Source organism: Macaca fascicularis, chromosome 6 (assembly GCF_037993035.2).
Source record: "Macaca fascicularis isolate 582-1 chromosome 6, T2T-MFA8v1.1".
In the NCBI taxonomy this organism is placed as follows: domain Eukaryota; kingdom Metazoa; phylum Chordata; class Mammalia; order Primates; family Cercopithecidae; genus Macaca; species Macaca fascicularis.
Genome location: NC_088380.1, coordinates 184,260,835 through 184,284,317, shown reverse-complemented (window position 1 = coordinate 184,284,317; position 23,483 = coordinate 184,260,835). Strand labels below are relative to the sequence as shown.

Below are 23,483 nucleotides of genomic sequence, written 5' to 3'. Positions count from 1 at the left end.
GCATCCGGCCCATTAGAGCGACCAATAAAAACTACAAATTCCAGCATGCCGCGAGTCGCCGACTGTCCTCGCGCTCCCGCCGGCTCCAACCACCCCTCTGCTCCTCATTGGCTCGCAAGCCTAACGTGCTGTTCCGTGACTGGTTACAGCTCTTGTCGCTCCTAAGAACCCATTGCTTCGGCTGGCCGGCCTGTGCCTTGGATCCTCTAAGGAGATGGAACTGCGCTCAACCAGGATGAGAGGCTGCCCGACCAATGCAGCTGCCGCCCCCTCTGCTGCAGAGGCTTTGCTTTTTGACTCCCTGGTGACCCTAAAGTTGAAGAGCTTCCGGCCGGAGGCCATTAGATGGGACACCCGGAAGGCGGAACTTCTAGGGCGGAAGTGGCCGAGAGGCGAGGAGAATGGCGGCGGAAGGCTGGATTTGGCGTTGGGGCTGGGGCCGGCGGTGCCTGGGAAGGCCTGGGCTTCCCGGCCCCGGCCCTGGCCCCACTACACCTCTCTTTCTTCTTTTGTTGCTGGGGTCTGTGACTGCGGATATAACTGACGGCAACAGTGAACATCTCAAGCGGGAGCATTCGCTCATTAAGCCCTACCAAGGTGAAGCCCTTGTGGTGGGAATGAGTGAAGGGTGAGGGCGAGGCTGAACAGGGCTGGGGGAAGGCGTGCCGTTTCTCCTGAGCAGAGCACCTCTGTGGGTCTCCTGCCTCTGGCGAGGTCAGTCCTGGCGTGCCCTCTTAGCACCTGTCTCTTCCCACAGGGGTCGGTTCCAGCTCTATGCCCCTCTGGGACTTCCAGGGCAGTACTATGCTCACTAGCCAGTACGTACGTCTGACCCCTGACGAGCGCAGCAAAGAGGGCTCTATCTGGAACCACCAGGTGAGTGGTTCTCAAGAGGATAGGCTTACTGTTCGGTTGGCTGCTAGGCCCTGGCTCCCGAGCAGCAGAGACCCGAGCTTGGTTTATAGGTTTGCACCTCCGTCCCTGGCCTTTTCCTCATCTTGGTCACACCCACCAATAATGAGAGGCGATGGGTATTGTGTCAGGAGCTGAGTTTGACAATTTTCATCCTCCTCACTTCCTTTAAAAGCCATGCGAGATGAGTAATGTTATCTCCATTTTACCCACTAAGAAGCTAAGACTCAGGTTTGAAAGAGTCTTGCCCAAAGTTACGTAGCCAGAAAGTAGTGGAACTGTCAGGCTGTCTGACTTGAACCCCCTCAGTAGTGGGAAGAACCAAGCGAACTGGATCTTTATTGGGTGTTTTGCTGTGTGTTAGGCACTGACCTTGCCATGCCTTACTGCATCTAATTTTCAAACAAGCTGTTTGAAATAGATGGCTTTCATAACTATACAAAAATAACACAGCTAGCAAATGACATAAACAGTATTTAAACTCTGATTTGTCTGATCCCTAAGCCCAGCAGTTCTCTCGATGTACCTGACTCTTCACCTGGACAGTGGGGGAACCCCTTAGAACCCCTTTTCCAGTGCTTGGTTGAGGGTCTTGTCATCAGTAGTGTGGAGGGACTGGACCTGTGGGCAGTTTTAGTGCCTGTGACCTTTGCCCCAGAGTATGTAGTATGTAATATGTGAGCAGTGGCCAACGACAGCTGCTACACAGACTCCACACTGAGGCAGTCAAGGTGAGGAAAAAGGGGAAAGAATAATAATTTGGGGCTGGGTTACAGCTTGGAGCGGGACCTGCTCCTGCCCCAGCTTGCCTGATCTCAAAACCCTTCCCATGGCTTAAGCTGTTGGCCAGTGTTCTATTTTTCTCCATCACGGTGCTCTCTGGTCCCTGCTGGTTGACTTTCTTGTTTAGTTCTGGGAACCCACACTCTCTTTGTGTTGCCTGGTCTGCCCGTCCCCTCAGCTCCTCCTCTCCTTCCTGCCCTGAGCCTCCACACTGCTGTTAGTGGCATCTGGGGATACTTTCTTCAGCTTTCACTCTGATCCTCAGAGCCTAGAGTCCCCTGTGAAGGGGTAAGCATGCATTATGTCTGCACAATCTGGCCCCTGGTGCATCTCCAGTCAGTTCTCTCTGTTAATTTTGTTCCAGCCTCCCTGGCTGCCTTCTTGCCTCAGGACCTTTGCAACTGTTGTTCCCTCTGTCTGGGACACTGCCTCCTGGCTCCTCATGCCTGCTTGGTTCTTTCTCATCTGTTAAGTCTCAATTCAAGTGCCACCCACGCAGACACTTCTTCATTAACCACCCTGTCTCCCCCGAGTCACATTCTGTCACATTATTCTGTCTTAGGGCTTTCAGATATTTTAAAGAAATGATAATGCAGCCTTATATTTTTCATGGAAATGAGTTCAGTGTAGCATTATTATTATTATTTTTTAAAAGCAAGGTGCAAATAGTGCCGGAACTGTGGAAATCAGGATTAGCCACAAGTAATAGACACATCTAAGACAGTGGCTAAATTTTGGTTGTAGATAGCTGATGGTTAGCATCATCCGTGGCTTGAGATGTCACAGGACTGAGAGGCTTCTGCACTTGCTTTCATCAAATTTTCAGTCTGGAATACAATTGTTTTGCCTTCCTCCACCTTTCTGTTTGACTCTGCTGATATTCCTGAAACATTTGGAGTGCTTCCTGTAAATTCCCGAAAGAAATTGCTTGGAAATCAGAATTTTCTGTTCGGTGTTTCCCAAGAACTGCCTCTTCCTTTAATGAGCCGGAGAGATGCTTCCTCAACTTTTCCCTTTTTTATCTCCTTCATTCACTCTATCGGGAGAGGGTAGAGGCGTGCACTCAGGCAAACATTCCCTGAACACCTGCTGTCTTCTGAGCAGCCATAAAATAGCTCCTGCTGTGGTGCGGAGGTGGGGTGGTCTAGATGAAGGAGTGGCTCAGAGGTGACTAGAACTCTTAAGTGCCTGTTGGCCGCAGCACAGGACCTGGGGAGGCTGCTCAGGCCCTGTCCTTTCGGGGATCTTGTGCGGAGGCTGCGGCAGTAGTCTTTAAGCTTTTTTTTCTGTTGTAGCAAACTTTTTAAAGTTGGCATCAAAAATTGTTTGTCATTAGGTTTAAGTATTTGCAAAGGATGACAGCAAATTTTAAATATTGACATTTTAAAATGAAACTGTTCAGTATTTTAAGCATTCAGTGGAATCTAAATATTGCAATTTGATATCCACTTTTTTTTTTTTTTTTTTTTTTTTTGAGACGGGAATCTTGTTTTATCACTCAGGCTGGAGTGCAGTGGCGCAGTCTGGGCTCACTGCAACCTCTGCCTCCCTGGTTCAAGTGATTCTCCTGCCTCAGCCCCCTGAGTAGCTGGAATTACAGGTGTGCACCACCATGCCCAGCTAGTTTTTGTATTTTTAGTAGAGTTTTTTTTTTTTTTTTTAAGACAGAGTCATGCTCTGTTTCCCAGGCTGGAGTACAGTGGTGCGATCTCAGCTCACTGCAACCTCCACCTCACGGGTTCAAGAGATTCTCCTGCCTCAGCCTCCTGAGTAGCTGGGATTACAGGCGCACACTGCCATGTCCAGCTAATTTTTTGTATTTTTAGTAGAGATGAGGTTTTGCCATGTTTGCGAGGCTGGTCTTGAACTCCTGGCCTCAAGTGATCTGCCCACCTCGGCCTCCCAAAGTGCTAGGATTACAGGTGTGAGCCACTGTGCCTGGCCAGTACATCAGTTTTTTAATTGAACTTGTATTTTCATTTCCACACAGAATTTTATCCTAATGCAATATACTTAATACTTGAAAATGTTATTCATTAGCCTACCATATTCTTCTGCAAGTAAAATAAATATGATTTAAACTTTTTGATTTCATTGAGACGGTGAAACTAAGTTTTAATATTTTATTTGGGATTATTATAATTATCTGTACACACTTGATGAAAGTAAATGCATTACACAGTTTTTGAATAATTATAATACAAAAGTAAACATTTTTTGAAAGGTGAGATCTTAGTGGGATGTCACTCCCCCACCCCCATCTGAATGAATACTATTGTCAGACAAGTTCAGTACCACTTCCACTTTTTGTTTTTATATACATGAATTCTGAGAAACTGTGTTCTCTTAAGTAGTAGATGGAGATAGGGTTATTTTTTAAATTTTCAATTTCTGTTAGAGGTGGGGTCTTACTATTTTGCCCAGTCTTGTCTTGAACTCTTGGACTCAAACCATCTTCCCACCTCAGCCTCTGAGTATCTGGGACACAGGTGCTCACCACCACTGTGCCTGGCACAGAGGGAGTTTTGGTAGAGCAGCGTCACTGAATACTTGGATCTTCTTTGGTTTATAAACCCAACGTCATGCAGTGATCTTTTATCAAAACTTTGGATGATCTTTCAGCTGACTGTTGATTACATCTGCATTCTGTTTCATTGCAAGCAGAGATGTGGAAACTGCTTAACTGTAAAATAGCCTCTTATTGCCAGGTGATTCTGATGTAGTTGGCCTGGTGTAGAACTATGGCATTAATCTTTCTGAGCTCCCCAGGTGGGTTTGCTGTGGGTTAAGAACTGTGGTCATGTCATGTTTGTCCCCAGAAGCAGCTTCCGAATCATTTCCAGCCTGTGCCTTGCCTGCTTAAGATCCTCCAGAGGCCAGAGGCCTTCTATTGTCTGTATCATAGTATGTCTCTGCTAATCTGCAGTTTTTTTTTTTTTTGAAACGGAGTCTCGCTCTGTCACCCAGGCTGGAGCGCAGTGGCCGGATCTCAGCTCACTGCAAGCTCCGCCTCCCAGGTTTACACCATTCTCCTGCCTCAGCCTCCCGAGTAGCTGGGACTACAGGCACCCGCCACCTCGCCCAGCTAGTTTTTTGTATTTTTTAGTAGAGACGGGGTTTCACCGTGTTAGCCAGGATGGTCTCGATCTCCTGACCTCGTGATCCGCCCGCCTCAGCCTCCCAAAGTGCTGGGATTACAGGCTTGAGCCACCGCGCCCGGCTAATCTGCAGTTTTAATCTGGGGTCATGGAGACTTTCTAAGGCCTGCATAGTCCTGGAGGTGTCAGTTTCCAGGTCCTCCACTGTCTAGTGTGCTCATTTCTGAAGCCAGCTTCCCCGTGCACATGCCGGGAATGGGTGTGTGGGTTTTCCTTTCCCACCTCCCTCACTCAGTTGCCCTTCCGCTCTGAGGTCAGCCTCTCAGCAGCCTGGTCTGTCTTCAGGTTGTTGTCCCCAGGTGCGGAAAACTCCTGGGCTCCAGAGACCATTTGAAATGTGGTTTCTGGGCTGACTTTTGTATATGTGAGATATATTTTTTTAAAGTTTTCAAATATATGAGGTCTATTTTAGTTATCTTTTAAAATTGTTTATTATTGTTAGATAGCTGATGGACTACAGCGTGCCATTTAGGTTCTTTAGCTTCCCAGGTGGGTCTGCCGTGCAGCCAGGGTTAAGATTGAGTTCAGATCTTCTATAGCCTTCCTCATATTTTTGTCTGCTCGCTTTTATTAGTTACTAAGAGAACTTTGTTAAAACTTTCTGTGTGTGGCTGGGCAAGGTGACATGTGCCTATAAGTCCCACATACTGGGGAGGCTGAGGCAGGAGGATTGCTTGAGCCAAGGAGTTCAAAACCAGCCCAGGCAACATAGTAAAACCTCATCTCAAAAAAAAAAGTGTTAAAAAATTTCTGTATGTGAATTTGTCTGCATCTTTGTAGTTCTGTCAGTTTCTGTTTTATATGTTTTGAGGCCAAATTAGGTGCATTCAAACACTTAGGTTTATTATATCTCTAGGTAAATGGAATCTTTTATCATTAAGAGCCCCTTTTTACATTTTGTTATTGGTATAGCTACAGAAGCTTGCTTTTTGTTTTTTTAAACAGTAATCAATATGAAAATAGTCGACTTTAATATCTGTAATGGTGACTGCCACCTCAATTCCTGGCTCAATACTGAGGGAAGGAGTCCGCTTAATCTCAGAAGGACTGTGCAGGTCAGTGAGCTGCTTGTGGATTCTCATCTGGAAAAGATCCCATGTGTTAGAACCTTCACAAAGAGTTTTTCTTGTGGTGATTCTCGAAGCCTTGGTAGGCACCCCAGCTGGTCCTTTCACTTTGAGATTGATTCCCGTTGCTCCTCTGATCAAGTCAGCACACACCTTCTCTGGGGATTTTACATTGCAGCTCGTTAAACCGATTCCGATTCAGTGAACTGTCACCTCCGGCTCCGTGGGTTTTTTTCTGGTATTTTTAAAGCCTTGGGTAGGCCGGGTGCAGTGGCTCACACCTGTAATCCCAGCACTTTGGGAGGCCAAAGCAGGCAGATTACCTGAGGTCAGGAGTTTGAGACCTTCCTAGCCAACATGGTGAAACCCCGTCTTTCCAAAAAATACAAAAATTAGGCCAGGTGCGGTGATTCACGCCTGTAATCCCAGCACTTTGGGAGGCCGAGGTGGGCGGATCACGAGGTCAGGAGATCGAGACCATCCTGGCTAACAAGGTGACACCCTGTCCGTACTAAAACTACAAAAATTAGCCAGGCGTGGTGGCGGGTGCCTGTAGTCCCAGCTACTCGGAAGGCTGAGGCAGGAGAATTGCTTGAACTGGGGAGGAAGAGGTTGCAGTGAGCCGAGATCACACCACTGCACTCCAGCTTGGGTGACAGCGAGACTCTGTCTCAAAAATAAAATAAAATAAAATAAAATAAATAAATAAATGCCATGGCTGCTGCAAGGCTTCCTGACTAACTTGTTCCTCAGCCAGAGCAAACAGTGCTGAGGCAGGAGCAGGAGCGGGCGGACCACAGCTCTGCACCACCTGTGACCGTGTCTTCCTCAAAGAGCAGAAGCTTGCTTTTGGTTAGTGTTTGCATAGCATGGTTTTTCTGTCCTTTTACTTTTTCCCATTTCTTTATGTTTTAGGGTTTTTTCTTATAAATGGCATATTACTAGGTTTCAGAGGTGTTATTTTTGTTGTAAATTCATATAACATAAAATTTACCATTTTAACCTTTTTTTTTAAATCTTTCAATCCATTAATTTATGAAACTATTTTCTTCAGTAGGCTACACATTGACATTGAAACAGTGGCTTGCTTTTTTTTGTTTAAAAACAAACAAAAAAAAAGCAGGGTCTTAATCTGCCACCTAGGCTGGAATGCAATGGTGTGATCACACCTCACTGCAGCCTTGGTCTCCTGGGCGTGATCCTCCCACCTCAGACCTCAGCCTCCTGAGTAGCTGGGACTACAGGCGCACACCACCATGCCTGGCTAATTTTTTTTTTTTTGGTAGAAGTGGAGTTTCGCCATGTTACCTAGCCTGGTCGTGAACTCTGGGCTCAAGCAATCCACCCATCTTGGCCTCCCAGACTGCTGGGATTACAGGCATGAGCCCACTGCGCCCAGCCTAACAATGGCATTTAAAAGATGTAATGGCTATCTAAAAAAATGTTTTGACTGTTGTACTTATATATCTGCACATGCAAGAAAATTAAATTTCTCAAATATTTGTTTTTTTTATTTTTTTTGTGGAGACAGGGTTTCACTCTGTTGCCCAGGCTGGAGTGTAGCGGCGTGATCTCAGCTCACTGCAACCTCTGCCTCCTGGGTTCAGGTGATTCTCCTGCCTCAGCCTCCCTGGTAGCTGGGACTACAGGTGCCTGCCACCGCACCCGGCTAATTTTTGTATTTTTAGCAGAGACGAGGTTTCACCATGTTGGCCAGGCTGGTCTTGAACTCCCGACCTCAGGTGATCTGCCTGCCTGTCTCCCAAAGTGCTGGGATTATGGTGTGAGCCACCACATCTGGCCAAATGTCTGAAATATTTCTTTTTTTTTTTTTTTTTTTTTGAGACGGAGTCTCACGCTGTTGCCCAGGCTGGAGTGCAGTGGCGCGATCTCGGCTCACTGCAAGCTCCGCCTCGCGGGTTCCCGCCATTCTCCTGCCTCAGCCTCCTGAGTAGCTAGGACTACAGGCGCCCGCCACCGCGCCCGGCTAATTTTTTGTATTTTTAGTAGAGACGGGGTTTCACTGTGGTCTCGATCTCCTGACCTCGTGATCCGCCCGCCTCGGCCTCCCAAAGTGCTGGGATTACAGGCTTGAGCCACCGTGCCCGGCCTTGAAATATTTCTATTGTGATAAAATGTATGTAACACAGGCTGGGCGCGGTGGCTCACGCCTGTAATCTCAGCACTTTGGGAGGCTGAAGTAGGTGGATCACGTGGTCAGGAGATCAAGACCATCCTGGCCAACATGGTGAAACCCTGTCTCTACTAAAAATACACAAAATTAGCTGGTCGTAGTGGCGTGTGCTTGTAATCCCAGCTACTTGGGAGGCTGAGACAGGAGAATCCCTTGAACGAGGGAGGCAGAGGTTGCAGTGAGCTGAGATCACACCACTGCACTCTAGCCTGGTGACAGAGCAAGACTCTGTCTCAAAAAAAAAAAAAAAAAAAAGTATGTAACAAAGTGTACCATTGTAACCAGTTTTTAAAACTAAAAAAAAACTTTTTTTTTTTTTAGAGACAGGGTCTCGCTCTGTCACCCAGGCTGGAGTGCAGTGGCACAATCCTAGCTCATTGCAACCTCGAACTCCTGGACTCCAGTGATCCTCCTGCTTAGTCTCCTGAGTAGCTGGGATTACAAGGCATGTGCTACTGTGCCTGGCTAATTTTTTTTTTTTTTTTTTTTAATTTTTTGTAGAGATGGGTTCTTACTATGCTGCCCGGGCTGATCTCGAACTCATGGCCTCAAGCAATCCTCCCGGCTTGGCCTCCCAAAGTGCTGAGATTATAGGCGTGAGCTACTGCGCCTGACTCATTTTAACCATTTTTAAGTATACAGGTCAGTGGCATTAAGTGCATTCACATTGCTGTGTAGCCATCACCACCGTCCCTCTCGAACTCTTTCCTCGTCCCAACTGAACCTCTCTACCATTTAACAATCACTCCCATCCCCACAGTCCCTGGTAACCACCATTCTACCTCATCTCTATGAATTTGACTGTTCTAGGCATCTCATATAAATGGAGGCATACAATATTTGTCTTCTTTGTCTGACTCATTTTACGGAGCATATCTTCAGTGTTCCTCCATACTGTAGTATATATCAGTACTGCGTTCCTTTTTGTTGCTGAGTAATATTCGTGTGTGCATATGTGTGTGTGTGTGTGTGCGCGTGTGTGTGTCTAGACCACATTCTGTGCATTCATTCATCTGTTCGTAATGGACACTTGGGTTGTTTCCATCTTTTGCCATTGTGAATAGTGCTGCTGTGAAAGCTGGTATACAGGTATCTGCATCCTACTTTCAGTTCTTTTGGGTATATACTCAGGAAGGAGAATCTCTGGATCATATGGTCATTCTATTTTTAATTTTTTGAGGACTACCAAACTGTATAGCAACTGCACTATTTTACATTCCCACCAGGAGTGCACAAGGATTCCAATTTCTCTACATCATTGCCAACATTTGTTATTATTTATTTATTTGTTTGTTTGTTTGTTTATTAAGATGAAGTCTCGTTCTTTCGCCAGGCTGGAGTGCAGTGGCGTGATCTCGACTCACTGGCACCTCTGCCTCCCAGGTTCAAGTGATTCTTCTGCCTCAGCCTCCCGAGTAGCTGGGATTACAGGCGCCTGCCACCCCGCCCAGCTAATATTTGTATTTTTAGTAGAGATAGGGTTTCACCATGTTGGCCAGGATGGTCTTGATCTCTTGACCTCATGATCCGCCCGCATTGGCCTATCAAAGTGCTGGGATTACAGGCATGAACCACCGCGCCCAGCCTTATTTATTTTTAAAATAATAACCGTTTCAGGCCCGGCGCAGTGGCTCATGCTTGTAATCTCAGCACTTTGGGAGGCCGAGGCAGGCGGATTGGCTGAGCTCAGGAGTTTAGAATTACCCTGGGCAACATGGTGAAACCTAGTCTCTACTAAAATACAAAAAAATTGGCTGGGCATTGTGGCGCACGCCTGTAATCCCAGCTACTCGGGAGGCTGAGCCAGGAGAATTGCTTGAGCCCAGGAGGCGGAGGTTGCAGTGAGCTGAGATCATGCCATTGCACTCCAGCTTGGGTGACAGAGTGAGACTTTGTCTCAAAAAATAATAATAATTTTTTAAAAATAGCCATTCCAATGGTTGTGAAGTGGCATCTCATTATGGTTTTTATTTGCATTTCCCTAATGGCTAATGATGTTGAGCATTTTGTTATACTTAGTGACCATTTGTATGTCTTCTCTGGAGAAATGTCTATTCATGTCTATTATGTGTTTTTGAGTTGGATATTTTTTGGTCAATTTTTTAGGGTTTCTTTTTTTTTGTTTTTTTTTGAGACAGAGTCTCGCTCTGTTGCCCACGCTGCAGTGCAGTGGCCGGATCTCGGCTCACTGCAAGCTCCGCCTCCTGGGTTCACGCCATTCTCCTGCCTGAGCCTCCCAAGTGGCTGGGACTATGAGGCGCCCGTCACCACGCCCAGCTAACTTTTTTTTTTTTTTAGTAGAGACGGGGTTTCACCGTGTTAGCCAGGACGGTCTCGATCTCCCGGCCTCATGATCCACCCGCCTCGGCCTCCCAAAGTGTTGGGATTACAGGCGTGAGCCACCGTGCCTGGCCTAGGGTTTCTTTATATATTCTAGATATTAATCCCTTATCAGATGTGTGATTTGCAAATATTTTCTCCCATTCTGTGGGTTGTCTCTTCACTCTTTTGGTCATGTTCTTTGATGTACAGAAGTTTTTAGTTTTGGTGAAGTCCAATTTATCTTTTTTTTTTTGTCTGTGCTTTTGGTGCTATATCCTAGAAATCTTTACTAAATCCAGTGTCATGAACATTTTTCCCTAGATTTTCTTCTAAGAGTTTTGACGGGTTTTTTTGTTTATTGTTTTTTGAGGCAAGTTCTCATTTTGTTGCCCAGGCTGGAGTGTCGTGGCATGAACACGGCTCAAAGCTGCAGCCTTGACCTCTCCAGCTCAAGTGATCCTCCTGCCTCAGCCCCACAAGTAGCTGGGACTACAGGCATGTGCAGTCAGGCCCAGCTGATTTTCATGTTATTTTGTAGAGATGAGTTTTCACCATGTTACCTGGGCTAGTCTTGAACTTCTGAGCTCTGGTGATCCACCTGCCTCAGCCTCCCAAAGTGTTTCAGATTACAGGTGTGAGCCACCGCAACTGCCCAGGTTTTAGCTCTTAAGTTTAGATCTCTGATCCTTTATATACTTATTATTATTTTTTATAGAGATGGGGTCTTGCTATGTTGCCCAGGCTGGTCTTGAACTCCTTGGCTCAGCAAGCCTCCCATGATGGCCTCCCAAGGTGCTGGGACTATCGGTATGAGCCACTGCACCTGGCCTCTTTACTTTTCAAATTAAACTCTCTATTTTGATATAATTATAAATTCACATGCAGTTATAGGAAATAATACAGAGATCCTAGGTGCCGTTAGGTTTTGTTTTTTTATTTAGCATTTAGTCCATTTACATTTAATGAAATAGTGATACATTTGGGTTTAATCTGCTATCTTACTCTTTATTTTCAAAGTGCCTATTCTCTGTTCATTTTTCTCTCTACTTTTAGGTTAATTTTTATTATCCTATTTTTCCTCTTCTATTAGCTTGAAAGTTATATGCTCTTTTCTCAATTTTAAATGGTCACCCTAGAATTTAAAGTAGGCATTCGTGTTTTACCAAAATCTAATGATAGTATATACTTTACCTTCTTCCTGGACAGTGCAAGGATCCTAACACACTTCAACTCCATTTATTGTTGTCATTTATTTTAATTATGTCTGTTTTATATCACACAACCCATTGTTTTATGTAGTCAGATATTTAGATTTTCACCCTTATAGTCACTGTATTTGTTGTTCTTCATTCCTTCTGGAATCTGACTTTACATCTGGAGGGGGATCATTTTCTTTCTCCCTGAAGAATGAAAGCATGAGTCTGCTAATGAATTCTTTTGGTTTTTGTTTGTTCGTCTCAAAATATCTTTTTTTTTTTGAGACGGAGTCTTGCTCTGTCACCCAGGCTGGAGTGCAGTGGTGCCATCTTGGCTCACTACAAGCTCCGCCTCTCGGGTTCACGCCAGTCTCCTGCCTCAGCCTCCCAAGTAGCTGGGACTACAAGCACCCAACACTACGCCCAGCTAATTTTTGTTGTAATTTTTAGTAGAGATGGGGTTTCACCGTGTTAGCCAGGATGGTCTCGATCTCCTGACCTTGTGATCTGCCCGCCTCGGCCTCCCAAAATGCTGGGATTACAGGCGTGAGCCACCGCGCCTGGCCTCAAACTATCTTAATTTTACCTTCATTCTTGAAGGATGCATTTGCTGAGTATAGAATCCCATGCTGGCTGTTACCTTCCTGTATCTCCAAACATATCATTCATCTGCCTTCTTGCTCCCACTGTTTCCGTTGTGAAGCCAGGTATCAGGCTAATTATTGCTCCTTTGAGGGTCATCTCTTTTTTCCCTCTGGTTGCTTTTTCTTTAAGATGATGATGATTATTATTTTTTATGGTGGGGTGCAGTGGCGCAATCTCGGCTCACTGCAACCTCCACCTCCCAGGTTCAAGCAGTTCTCCCACCTCAGCCTCCCAAGTAGCTGGGATTACAGGCACGCACCACCACGCCTGGCTAATTTTTGTATTTTTAGTAGAGACGGGGTTTCACCATGTTGGCCAGGCTGGTCTCGACCTCAAGTGATCCACCTGCTTTGGCCTCCCAAAGTGCTGGGATTATAGGCGTGAGCCACTGCACCCGGCCAAGATGATCTGTTTTTAAGGGGAACAATAGACACTCCAGACTAGATGGGGGAGGATGTGATTTGAAAAACTACCTACTGGGTAATGTTCTCTCTGCCTGGGTGTAGTATACCCATGTAGCCTGCACATGGAGCCCCTGTATCTAAAATAAAAGTTGAAATTGAAAAGAAAGAAAAAATGCTTTTGTGGCACAAGTTCTCAGGATTGCCTGGGGCTGTGCCGTGGGGGAAAAAATTAGAAAAAAATACTTTCATGTTAAAAAACTATCTGTTTTTATTGTTTGTTTGTTTCCTCTATCCCTCCCTTCTTTTTTTGTGCCTAACTATGGTTTTCTTTTTAGTCATCTCCTTTGGTTTGTAGGACTTTTAAAGTTTGTGGCAGGTCTTTGAATCAGCTTTAGTAAGTGCTTAGATATCTTTAAATATTCCTTTGCCCTAATCTCTTACATCTTACTTAGGAATCCCAATTATATGAGTCTTAGTCTCTCTCACTCTTTCCTCCATCTCTTACCCACAATTCTATATCTTCCATTCTTTTGTGCTCTCGGGGACTCGGCCTAGGTTTTGTTATCTGGGTTCCCGGTGCCCAGAGTGGGAGCAGTGAGTCTGACATCAGTGAATGAATGAACCATATTGCGTCGGGATACGGTGTGTTGTTATTTTTTATTTTTTTGTGATCACAGAAGTAATGTGTTTATTGTACGTTATTCAAACATGGTAAACAGTCGCCATAATCCCCCTCCCAGAATTACCCATCATTAATACTGTTTCATGTTCCTTTACTCCTGTGTTCATTTCTCTTCATCCTCATCTGCATTGGACGTTAATGGTCTTTTTCACAGTTGCCCATCTGACAGGTCAGCATCTTGTTTGGGTTTGCCTTTCTGATGGGTGTTTGTTTAATCACTTGCTTACATACCCATCTGCAGATTTCCTGAAAGTGGATACTTGTCACCGTGTGTGTTGACACCTTAGTTTTCACAAACGACTTCCAGATGGGGAAGGCCAGGCTTTCTCCCTTGCCGTGGGCAGCGACTATCCCTGCCCCAGCTCACACGGTGCTGCCCTTGAGCCCCAGAGCACGACCCTGATCAGCTCTCATCCCCAGCACTGGTACCACACTTAGGCTGGGCTGGGGAGGTGAACTGGTGGAGGGCTAGGTTTTGGAGTCAGCCAGACCTGGGCTGGAGGCCCAGCAGCACTGACCTGGCCTGATTTTCCTCACTTGGGAAGGCTGGTTAGCAGGGTAGGCAGTGGGTGTGGGTGACCAGAAAGGGGCTGGTGCAATTTATGTGAAAGGCCTGCAGGCCCCGGGAAGTACCGAAGGCAGAGCAGAGCTCTCAGAGTCAGAAAGCCCTGGGCGTGAATCAGACAGTCCACTGAGCTGCTGTGGACAAGTTGTTACACCTCTGAATTTGTTTTCCTGTAAAATATGTCGCTCAAATAGGAGTAGTAACCTCTGTACAAGGTTCCAGGGCAAGAGCAGCGGGGATGGAGAGGCAATGGCTGGTGGGTTTGGCTGGTAACGAGGGTGAACCGTGTGGCGGCCACCTGCTCAGGAGCAGCCTGGGGCCTGCGGGCGGGGTCTGGGCCTCAGGCAGCCTTGGGACACTGTGGCCTCCCCCACCTCACCTGGTGCCCAGCAGTCTCTTACCTTCACGCTGAGAACATTTAGGGGTCTGTGGTCAGTGGCACTCGTGGCCCTGTGCCAAGGAGTGCCCAGTCTTCGCTGGGGAGGGCAGAGAGGTCTGTGGGGCAGGGGCCGTGCCGGGGTTGCCTCCAGCTTGCTGGAAGGCCCCGGGGAGCTCTGAGCAGCCCGTTCTGCTCTCCCTCCAGCCCTGCTTCCTCAAGGACTGGGAAATGCACGTCCACTTCAAAGTCCACGGCACAGGGAAGAAGAACCTCCATGGAGACGGCATCGCCTTGTGGTACACCCGGGACCGCCTCGTGCCAGGTGAGCCCTGCGGGGCCCCAGGCCGGGGGTGGGCACGGGCATGGCTGCTGGCCCCCAAGGGAGGTGGCGTGGGGCTGCCTGTGGCTCGTGGGGCCCAGCGTCTCTCCCATTAGGAAAGTGCTGCTCCCGTGGATGAAGTCCTGCGCCTCTGGAAGGAGCCTGGCCCTGGAAGGAAGGCTGCTGAGGGGAGAGGAGCAGCTGGGCCCTGCAGCTCAGCCCTACACCCTCGTTGGCCTGGGTTTACCATTCGAAACAGTTACTGTTGTAAAAAAGCCGAACATGAAGACTGTGTGGCTGTGACTGCAGGTGGCCCACAGACCCGGAGGTGTCACCTCAGTGGCCCTCCACAGAGTGTTTGCGGCCCCGGAGTAGGGCTGTCTCTTGTGGCTCACTGTGTTTTGTAAGCCAGGCACCCCCTTCACCCCTACCTCAGTCCCCTCACAGTTCAGCCTTCAGACTTGTGTCCTCTGTGTCACATGCCTAGACTCCCCGCTTCTGGGGAGAAAGCCTCAGCTTTCTCCTTTCACCATCTCTTCTCTCTCGGTGAATGGCCATTGAGTTGGGCTCCCCACCCACGTTGGCATTGCCTGCCTTTCAGGTACCCATGGGACAGCTCCCGTTTCTCCCATTGTGAGAGCATCTCCTTGTAATTCTAGGGCCTGTGTTTGGAAGCAAAGATAACTTCCACGGCTTAGCCATCTTCCTGGACACCTACCCCAATGATGAGACCACCGAGGTAGGCCCCGCTCTCTCCTGCTGAGCAGGAGAGGAAGGAATGGGCAGTGGGCTAGAGGAGGGGGCCCTGGGGCTTCCGTGGTCCCGGCACGAGAGGAGCCTCCAGGGATTGGGGCGGCGGGTGCCCCTGCTCGCCCCACAGGCTGGGCTGCTTGTGGAGTAACCGGTGTCTTGGTCCCAGCGCGTGTTCCCGTACATCTCGGTGATGGTGAACAATGGCTCCCTGTCCTACGACCACAGCAAGGATGGGCGCTGGACCGAGCTGGCGGGCTGCACGGCTGACTTCCGCAACCGCGATCACGACACCTTCTTGGCTGTGCGCTACTCCCGGGGCCGTCTGACGGTGAGCCGGCTGGGCGGGGGGTGCCGATCCCACAGAGGCTCAGGAGCGCAGGCTGCTGTCCTGCGAGGTGCTTAGCGTGCTGGGCCCCGCAGGTGATGACCGACTTGGAGGACAAGAACGAGTGGAAGAACTGCATTGACATCACGGGAGTGCGCCTGCCCACCGGCTACTACTTCGGGGCCTCCGCCGGCACCGGCGACCTGTCTGGTGAGTGGGCCGGGCCAGGCACTGGTTCCCAGCCCGACTCGCCCTGAGGGACTGGGAGCTTTCCGTGCAGTTGATTGCCTGCCTTCGTGTGGTTTCTGGACTCAGCTGACTGTGGTTCCTCCTCTTCCTTTCGTCTGTAAATGGCCTGTCCGGGCCTCAGTCCTTGAACAGTCCCTTGGCAACCTTCCCCGTCAACAGGGGGCATTGGGTCAATTAGATTTGGGTGACGTAGATTCCCAGATTTATCTCCAGCTCAGACCGATCCAGACCTGCTCAGCCCTTGTGCCCAGAGCTGAGGCCACGTCTTGCCCTTCAGGATGTCAGTGGCACCTCTGCTCCTCTATTTGCTTGCTGTCTTTCCGGACCCTTTTTTCTCTCACATGGCACCTCTGGTCCATCAACAGTCCCTGTGGCTTTATTTTCACAGCATGTCCCACCGCTTCCCACCCCTCCCTGACTACCTGGAGGCTTCAGGCCACCAATATCTCACTGGAGCCTCCCAAGTGATTCCCTCCTTCACCAGCCCCCAACAGTCTCCCCTGAGCACAGCAGCTAAGTAATTGCCTTCAGCCGGTGTGAGGCCGCCTGCTGCTCTGGTCAGAGCCCTGCAGAGGGCACCATGGCCAGGGCCTCTGTGCCAGCCCTGCCACCTCTGGCTCCTCGCTCACTGCTCCCCCTGCCTACTGTGGCTTCCAGCTGCTCCTGGATGCGCCTGTGCCCTCCTGCCCCAGCTGTTTCACTCTTGTCTCCGAGGGCCTTGCTCAGATGTCACCTCCTCAGCGCGGCCTTCCCTAATTCCCTTGTGGAACGTCGCGCCCCCTCCTGTAGTCCCCAACCCACTCCCCATCACCTTTGCCGGCTTTATTTTTCTTCATAGTATTTACCATCTTTGAATCTACCGAGTAATGAATGCTGTTGTCTCTGGCCCTCCTGCTCAATTGTAAGCTCTGTAAATGGCTCTTGTTTGGCCCAGGGCAGGTGCTCGGTGAGCACTGGGGTGCCTCTAACCTGCTCAGGCCTCACTGGTCACCAGGCCATGGTGGCCTTGGCTGTGGTTCTCGGTCTCTCTTTGGGTCCCTGAGCAGGTGCCAGGCCCAGGGCCAGCTCCTGACCAGAACTGGCACCTGACACGGGGGACCTGACATGGGTGGTTTATCCTCAGGATGACGCATTCCAGGGCCTGTAGTCTGCCCACTGCCCAGGAGCCTCCCTCTCAGCAGAGAAGTGCTTGGGTCCACTCAAACCCCAGAACATCCATCGTTTGGGGGTTTTTCAGTCATACGCCCAGCAGAGGAGAGAAAGGTCTAGTAAGCACCCCTCCTGTCTTTCATAATTTCCAGCTCGTGCCTGGCTGGTTCTCCTCCTCCCACGGTTGCCTGGAACTTCGTCAGACTGTTTCAGCACTTGTCTTCAGAGGGTTCTCGATAGGCGCAGAGCAGCACCCGGGCCGTGGCCTGTGGCAGCTCTCACAGCTGTTGGGAGAGCCCAGCACAGAGTGGAAGAGGCGCCATGAGGGGAGCCATGTCTGACCTCTGGTCAGGGGTCATCAGTGCCAGGCACCTTACGGGTGATGTCACCTGATATATTTTTAGGCAGATAGCTGTCTCGCTCCCTTTTTCTCAACCATTGGGAGTTTGAGAACTGAAGGGATTTTTCCTGAGATACGAGCAGGAAGCAGCAGAGCCCAGACGGGAACTGGGGCCTGACTCCAGGGCCTGACTCCAGGGCTGGTCCTTGTCCTGCAGGGCCATTCGCTGTCTCTGAGGGCTGTGCATGTTCAGCTGTCACACTGCGCACCTGGCCGAGCTCTTGCTCAGTAGGTCCTCCCTTGGCTCCAGAGATTCCTGCTCCGTTAAACAAGGCCTTTCCTCAGATTCCAGTCCCAGGCTGACCAGGACCCACGTGTTGACTTTGAGCCTCAGCCTCCTTGTCTCCACAATGGAGTGATCCGTCAGTGTCAAGCCCGAGCTCTTTCCTGCCCATGCCATTGGACAGAGCCTTTCCCCAGTCTCCTCAGGCACAGCCGCTGGCCTCTGTTAGGCTCAGGCCCTTAGCTGGTTGCCGAGTTGTTCCCTACAGCCTGTATGTGGGTCTCTGTGACAAGAATGTCTGGTGGCTCCTGCCCTTGGGAGGCTCAGGCTTCTCAGCCAGTCACACAGTGACTGCTGGTCCTTCCTGGGTCTGTTTTTGAGCACGTACTCTGCAGGCAAGCCATCTTCTGTGTGGTATAGTCTCATGTACTTGCCATGGCAGCCACACAGATGGAGATCATCACTCCTTTACACATGAGGAAACTGAGCCTCAAAGAGGGCATCAGACCCCAGGATTTAGACCCAGACAATTCTGCTTGTAAAGCCCTTACTGTTTTCTCTTCACTCTGCCTCCCCTCAGTTTTTTATTGCTGGGGACTAGAGGGAGCTGGGAAGAAAACAGGCCCTAGATGGGCAGGGCAGCCCTCTCCCCGGGGGCCTGGCAGGTTTACTGGTTGTGGCAGCAGCTTCCCTTAGGGGAGGGGCTTCGGCCACATGCCCTGAGGCTGGCCTCCAGGCTGTCACAGGTTTATTCTTGTCCTGCAGACAATCATGACATCATCTCCATGAAGCTGTTCCAGCTGATGGTGGAGCACACGCCCGACGAGGAGAGCATCGACTGGACCAAGATCGAGCCCAGCGTCAACTTCCTCAAGTCGCCCAAAGGTGCGTGTGCACGGCCCCGCCCCCCCTGGGCCTGGGCGGCCTGACCCGGAATGGGGTGAAGCCAGCCTGGCGATCTTGTGGTCCAGTCGTGGTTGTGGTGATTGTGGTCTGGGCTCTTGAATCAACCCTGTCCTGGCAAGCGGCACTGGCTGGCCCTGTCTGAGCTCCTCGAGGATTGGACTTGGATTGTGTCAGCTCTGGCAAGTTTTTGAGTAAATGAATGAGGTGGAAGAGAAGTCTGCAGAGTCAGTCCCTGAGGACATCATAGCCACGTGAGTGCCGTGGCAGCAAGCAGTGGCTGACCAGCCGGCGTCCTCCCTCCCTAGGCGCTGGGGCGGTGGCCAGCAGAGCCAGGGGGCTGGCTATGTTGGCCCCCCTGTCCCTTCTGTGAGCCGCCTGGAAGGAGGTCGTGCTGCTGGCCAAGGGGTGGATTCCTTAGCTAGAAGGAGGGAGAAGGCAGGATTGGAAATTGGGTTTCTACAAAACCTGGAGCCTGGGTTCTTCCCGTGGCACTAATTAGCTACCCCTTTCCTCACAGAGTGAACATTGTGGTTGGAATGAGGCACCTGTGTGTGGAGAAGTCCACCCTAAGAACCACAGATGCATGCCTGGGGGTCCAGCCAGTGACGCAAGTGTGCACAGCGCGGGCTCTGTCCTAGCCCAGCCTTGGGTCCCCATGCCGCATGGGCCAGTTTGGCTGCATCTTTCTGCTTTTCAGGAGAAGCCAGGATCCAGTGTTTTATGTGACAAATCACTTTTTTTTTTTTTTTTTTTTGGAGGGGACAGAGTCTTGCTCTGTCGCCCAGGCTGGAGTACAGTGGTGCAATCTTGGCTCACTGCAAGCTCCGCCTCCCAGGTTCATGCCATTCTCCTGCCTCAGCCTCCTGAGTAGCTGGGACTACAGGTGCCTGCCACCATGCCTGGCTAATTTTTTTGTATTTTTAGTAGAGACGGGGTTTCACCGTGTTAGCCAGGATGGTCTCGATCTCTTGACCTTGTGTTCCTCCCATCTTGGCCTCCCAAAGTGCTGGGATTACAGGCGTGAGCCACCGTGTGCAGCCAACAATTCACTTTTTAAAGATTCAGGTTATTTTAAAACGTTTCGGGGGCCACACAAACCTTGCTGCAGCCTTTGGTCAGAGGGCTGCCAGCCGCTGGGTGCTTTCAGAGGAGGCACCTGCCTTGCCCACCCAGCGTCCTGGGCAGCTGGCAAGGCAGGATGAACTCGTTTTTAGATTCAATCCATTTGTTCCTTCGGATGTGATCAAAGCTGCTCTCTGTGCCTAGCTATGGGCTGGGTGCTGGAGACACGGAGATCAGGCAGGCCCTGACCCTGGGGCTCATTCTAGGGGCTGAGGCAGACAAGGAGACAGAGGGAGCCGCGGGAGCCCCGAGGCTGAGTGGCTTTCTGGGGAAGCGCCATCCCTAGGGACCTCCCGGTTCAGTCAGTGACTGCTGTTGGTGTGTAGAGCAGAGGTGGGGGTGAGAGTGGCCAGCAGGCCTGCTGGTGGCAGCTTGTGCAGGAAGGGAGGATGGAGGTTGGCTTGTGGCTGGCAAGAAGGTGGCATGTGCACTGCTGAAAGGCAGGGCCTGGGCCCGAGGCCTGGGTGTGGGGATGCCTGAGGAGACTGCACAGTGTGGAGTCGGGGGCCGCAGTCAGGGAGGGAGGCAGAGTGGCAGACCCGGCCCAGCCAGACCCCAGCTCCTCCGCACACAGCCTGGAGAGCTTGGGAGAGTCAGTGTCTTCTCTCAGCCTGGACAAGGGAGTGCACCAGAGGGCCCCATCCCAGGATGGGCAGGACCCGTGAGGACCCGGTGTGGAGGAGAGAGGCTGTGGGCTGGGGTGGAGTGTGGGACTCAGGTCCTGGGAGACCCTCCGAGGGGGCTGCCTAGAGTATCCAGCTGTGGGCTGGGGCAGCCTGTGACCTGGGCCGCGTTGTTCCAGATAGGGCCCTCAGACCACAGTGTGGGGGCGGGGCTTGGAAAAGCAGCCTCCTGGGCCTCCCCTTATCCAGAGTTGGGCTTGGAGGAGCCCAGGACTCTGGTTTTAACCGGCTTCCTGCAGCAGAAGGCAGCCCAGGCCTGAGCCGCTGGGGTCCCAGGTCCCTGGGGCTTGGTCCTCTCTCTGCCCTGCCCTGCCTTGGGGACTGCAGAGCTGGCTGGGATGGGCTTCACCTGACCTCTGCCCCTCCCCGGTGAGGGGAGTGAGTGCGACTGGCCTGTGCACCGTCGCCTGCTGTCCTGTTCCATCCCCACTGCCGTCCTGCAGCCCCTTGTTTCCCGGCCCGCGCTGCTGTTTCAGCTCCTGTTTCTTCTCCCCCAGACAACGTGGACGACCCCACGGGGAACTTCCGCAGCGGGCCCCTGACAGGGTGGCGGGTGTTCCTGCTGCTGCTGTGCGCGCTCCTGGGCATTGTCGTCTGCGCCGTGGTGGGGGCCGTGGTGTTCCAGAAGCGGCAGGAGCGGAACAAGCGCTTCTACTGAGCGGCACCACCAGCGGGGCCTGCGCCAGTGGGGCCTGCACCAGCGTGGCCTGCGCCTGGGCCCAGGAGCCAATGTGAACTTTTTTTTTTTACTGGGATTATAGAAGAACAAGATGACCTTATTTCTTAACCGTTTCAAATAAATGATTAAAGTATTTTCATACATTTTGCTTCTTGCCCAGCAGGGACAGGTGGCAGAGCCGAGGCTCAGGGTCTGGCACCTCTGCAGCTGGAGACGGAGGCTCTCCTGGGGCTGGCGTCTCAGTGCAGGGGTCTGTGCCTAGAGCTGGGCTGCAGCCCCTGCAGGCAGCTGTTGAACACTGGAGGGTCCCCCGAACCACACTGGGGTGGGCTCCTGAGGACGTGGGGAAGTGATTTTGTTTTGTGGCGTGTGGCACGTGTGGCGGCAGATGAGGCCTGAACTGGGAAACCCAGGCCTTCCTGTTCACCCTGAGCTGCTTCCTGAGACAAATGCTCAAGCGAGGCTGCAGGGTGGTGTGGTGGGGCCGAGTGTGACCGTTTGCTAAATAAAGTGAAATACCCAACCTCAGCCGTGTGACTGTCCTGAGGGGCTTGCTTTGCTTTCTTTTCTAATGACTTCCAGCCCACCAGGGCTATAGAGCTTTCAGTTCGTCCGCTCTGGCCTGCAGAGTCCCAGGAGGATGGATGGGTTGCCCTGTTTCCCAGCTGGGGACACAGCTCTCAAGAGGTCAAGGACAACTTGCCCAGTGTCACCTGGCAAGTGATGCTTTGGTGATGGGGCCCTGTGCTGTCGCCCACATGCTCTGGGCCTCTGGGTGAAAGGATGGGTGGCATGGGTCACCATGTGGAGGCTTGGCTGGGCAGGCGGGTACATTGACGGGGAACTCCGGAGGGCTCTGCGATGATGTGCAAGGGGCTGGTGGGGGCAGGAGGAGGGTGGGGTGGTTGTGGCAGTCCGTCTGGGACACCTCGGGGGACAAAGATGGTAACGGGGAGTGGAGGAAAGGCAGCTGCTGAAGGCATGGCACCGTCCCCCGCAGCTTCCATAGTCATCGCCCCCAGCTGTGGCCTCTGCTGCCAGCCAGCTCTCGCACTGTGGAGCAGCACGTCCTGTCCCGTCCTAAGTCACCCATCTGGCTCTGATCCCGACTCTAGCCCTCCTTGGGGACCTTGCTGAACCGATGATGTCTTCCTCGTCCCCTTCCCACTCACTGTTCAGTTGCTTTTGAATCTACCACCTTAAAAGCAAAAGCTAGCCTGCCCTCCCTGCAGTAGCCAGGCTTTTGGTAATTAACACTATCAAATAGATTCTTTTTTTTTTTTTTTTTTTTAGACGGAGTCTTGCTCTGTCCCCCTGGCTGGAGTGCAGTGGCACTATCTCGGCTCACTGCAAGCTCCGCCTCCCGGGATCATGCCATTCTGCCTCAGCCTCCCGAGTAGCTGGGACTACAGGCGCCCGCCACCGCGCCCAGCTAATTTTTTTGTATTTTTAGTAGAGACGGGGTTTCACCATGTTAGCCAGGATGGTCTCGATCTCCTGACCTTGTGATCTGCCCGCCTCGGCCTCCCAAAGTGCTGGGATTACAAGCGTGAGCCACCGCGCCCAGCCTCAAATAGATTCTTATTGCAAAAAATATAGAGGGACACGAGTGAGAGTCAGGATTTTACCCTCTGTCCCTCATTCTCCAGAGCTCTTCACTGGTCCACTGTCACCCGCCTCTCGTGTCCTCTGTGTTTCCTCCTTCATTCAGCAGGTTGGATGAGAAATTCCACACAGTGACTGAGAGGTTCGAGTTTGTGCTTCCTTCACAGGTTTGGGAGCCTGTTCATGAAGCCTGAAGAGTAATCGTGATCCTCCTTATTGAAATATTTAATTAACACTTTTCCCAAAACAGTTCCTTTCCTTGAAAAGGTGGCAGATCGTGTGTTTATGGTAGGCCCTGCTTCGGAGCGATTGAGGCACATTAACTCATGTCATCTGTAAGGCTCACCCCTCAGGTGCCGGAGGGCTTTTAGGCCAGGTGTCTAGGGCGGAGGCCGAGAGCCTGGAGCTCTCCACGACTGCTACAGTCACACCATCAGCACCACATTCACCAGACTTGACCTTTAACTTTTGGCTCTAACTTGGTCTTCACCAAGTTCCTGAATTATTAGGCAAATTAGTGTCCTATACTGGATGTTTCTCAACCTTGGCTGCGAAGTTCCCTGGAGAACTGAAAAGAGCCCGCCTTGTTCTCCAATGCTGGCTGAGTAAGTCAGGTGGAGCCGGGACAAGGGCAGTTTCAAAAGCCCGGGCAGTGGTTTTAACACGTACCCAGGCTTGAGCACGAGACGGAGTTGGGCCTTATGCTGTGACAGCAGGTGTTAAAGTGATCATGCCGGTCTCTACTTGGCTGTCACGGTGGGCA

At 50.9% G+C, this 23,483-nt stretch overlaps 1 protein-coding gene and 1 pseudogene across 2 annotated transcripts; one reads left to right on the top strand and one right to left on the bottom strand.

Annotated features, from left to right (window-relative positions):
- The first annotated feature begins 372 nt into the window (after positions 1 to 372).
- Positions 373 to 21,643, top strand: LMAN2 (lectin, mannose binding 2). 2 transcript variants are annotated; one of them, XM_073994840.1, is made up of 9 exons: positions 373 to 597; positions 758 to 876; positions 8,616 to 8,756; positions 14,512 to 14,629; positions 15,286 to 15,365; positions 15,546 to 15,707; positions 15,800 to 15,914; positions 18,491 to 18,610; positions 20,934 to 21,643. In XM_073994840.1, exons 4-9 carry the CDS (start codon positions 14,536 to 14,538, stop codon positions 21,092 to 21,094), a joined length of 732 nt encoding a protein of 243 aa, XP_073850941.1. In that variant the 5' UTR covers positions 373 to 597; positions 758 to 876; positions 8,616 to 8,756; positions 14,512 to 14,535; the 3' UTR covers positions 21,095 to 21,643. The 2 variants fall into 2 exon arrangements, with proteins under 2 accessions (XP_073850941.1, XP_045250521.1); XM_045394586.2 differs by lacking the exon at positions 8,616 to 8,756.
- Positions 1,471 to 6,786, bottom strand: LOC135971204 (small ribosomal subunit protein uS10-like; annotated as a pseudogene).
- Positions 21,644 to 23,483: the final 1,840 nt, after the last annotated feature.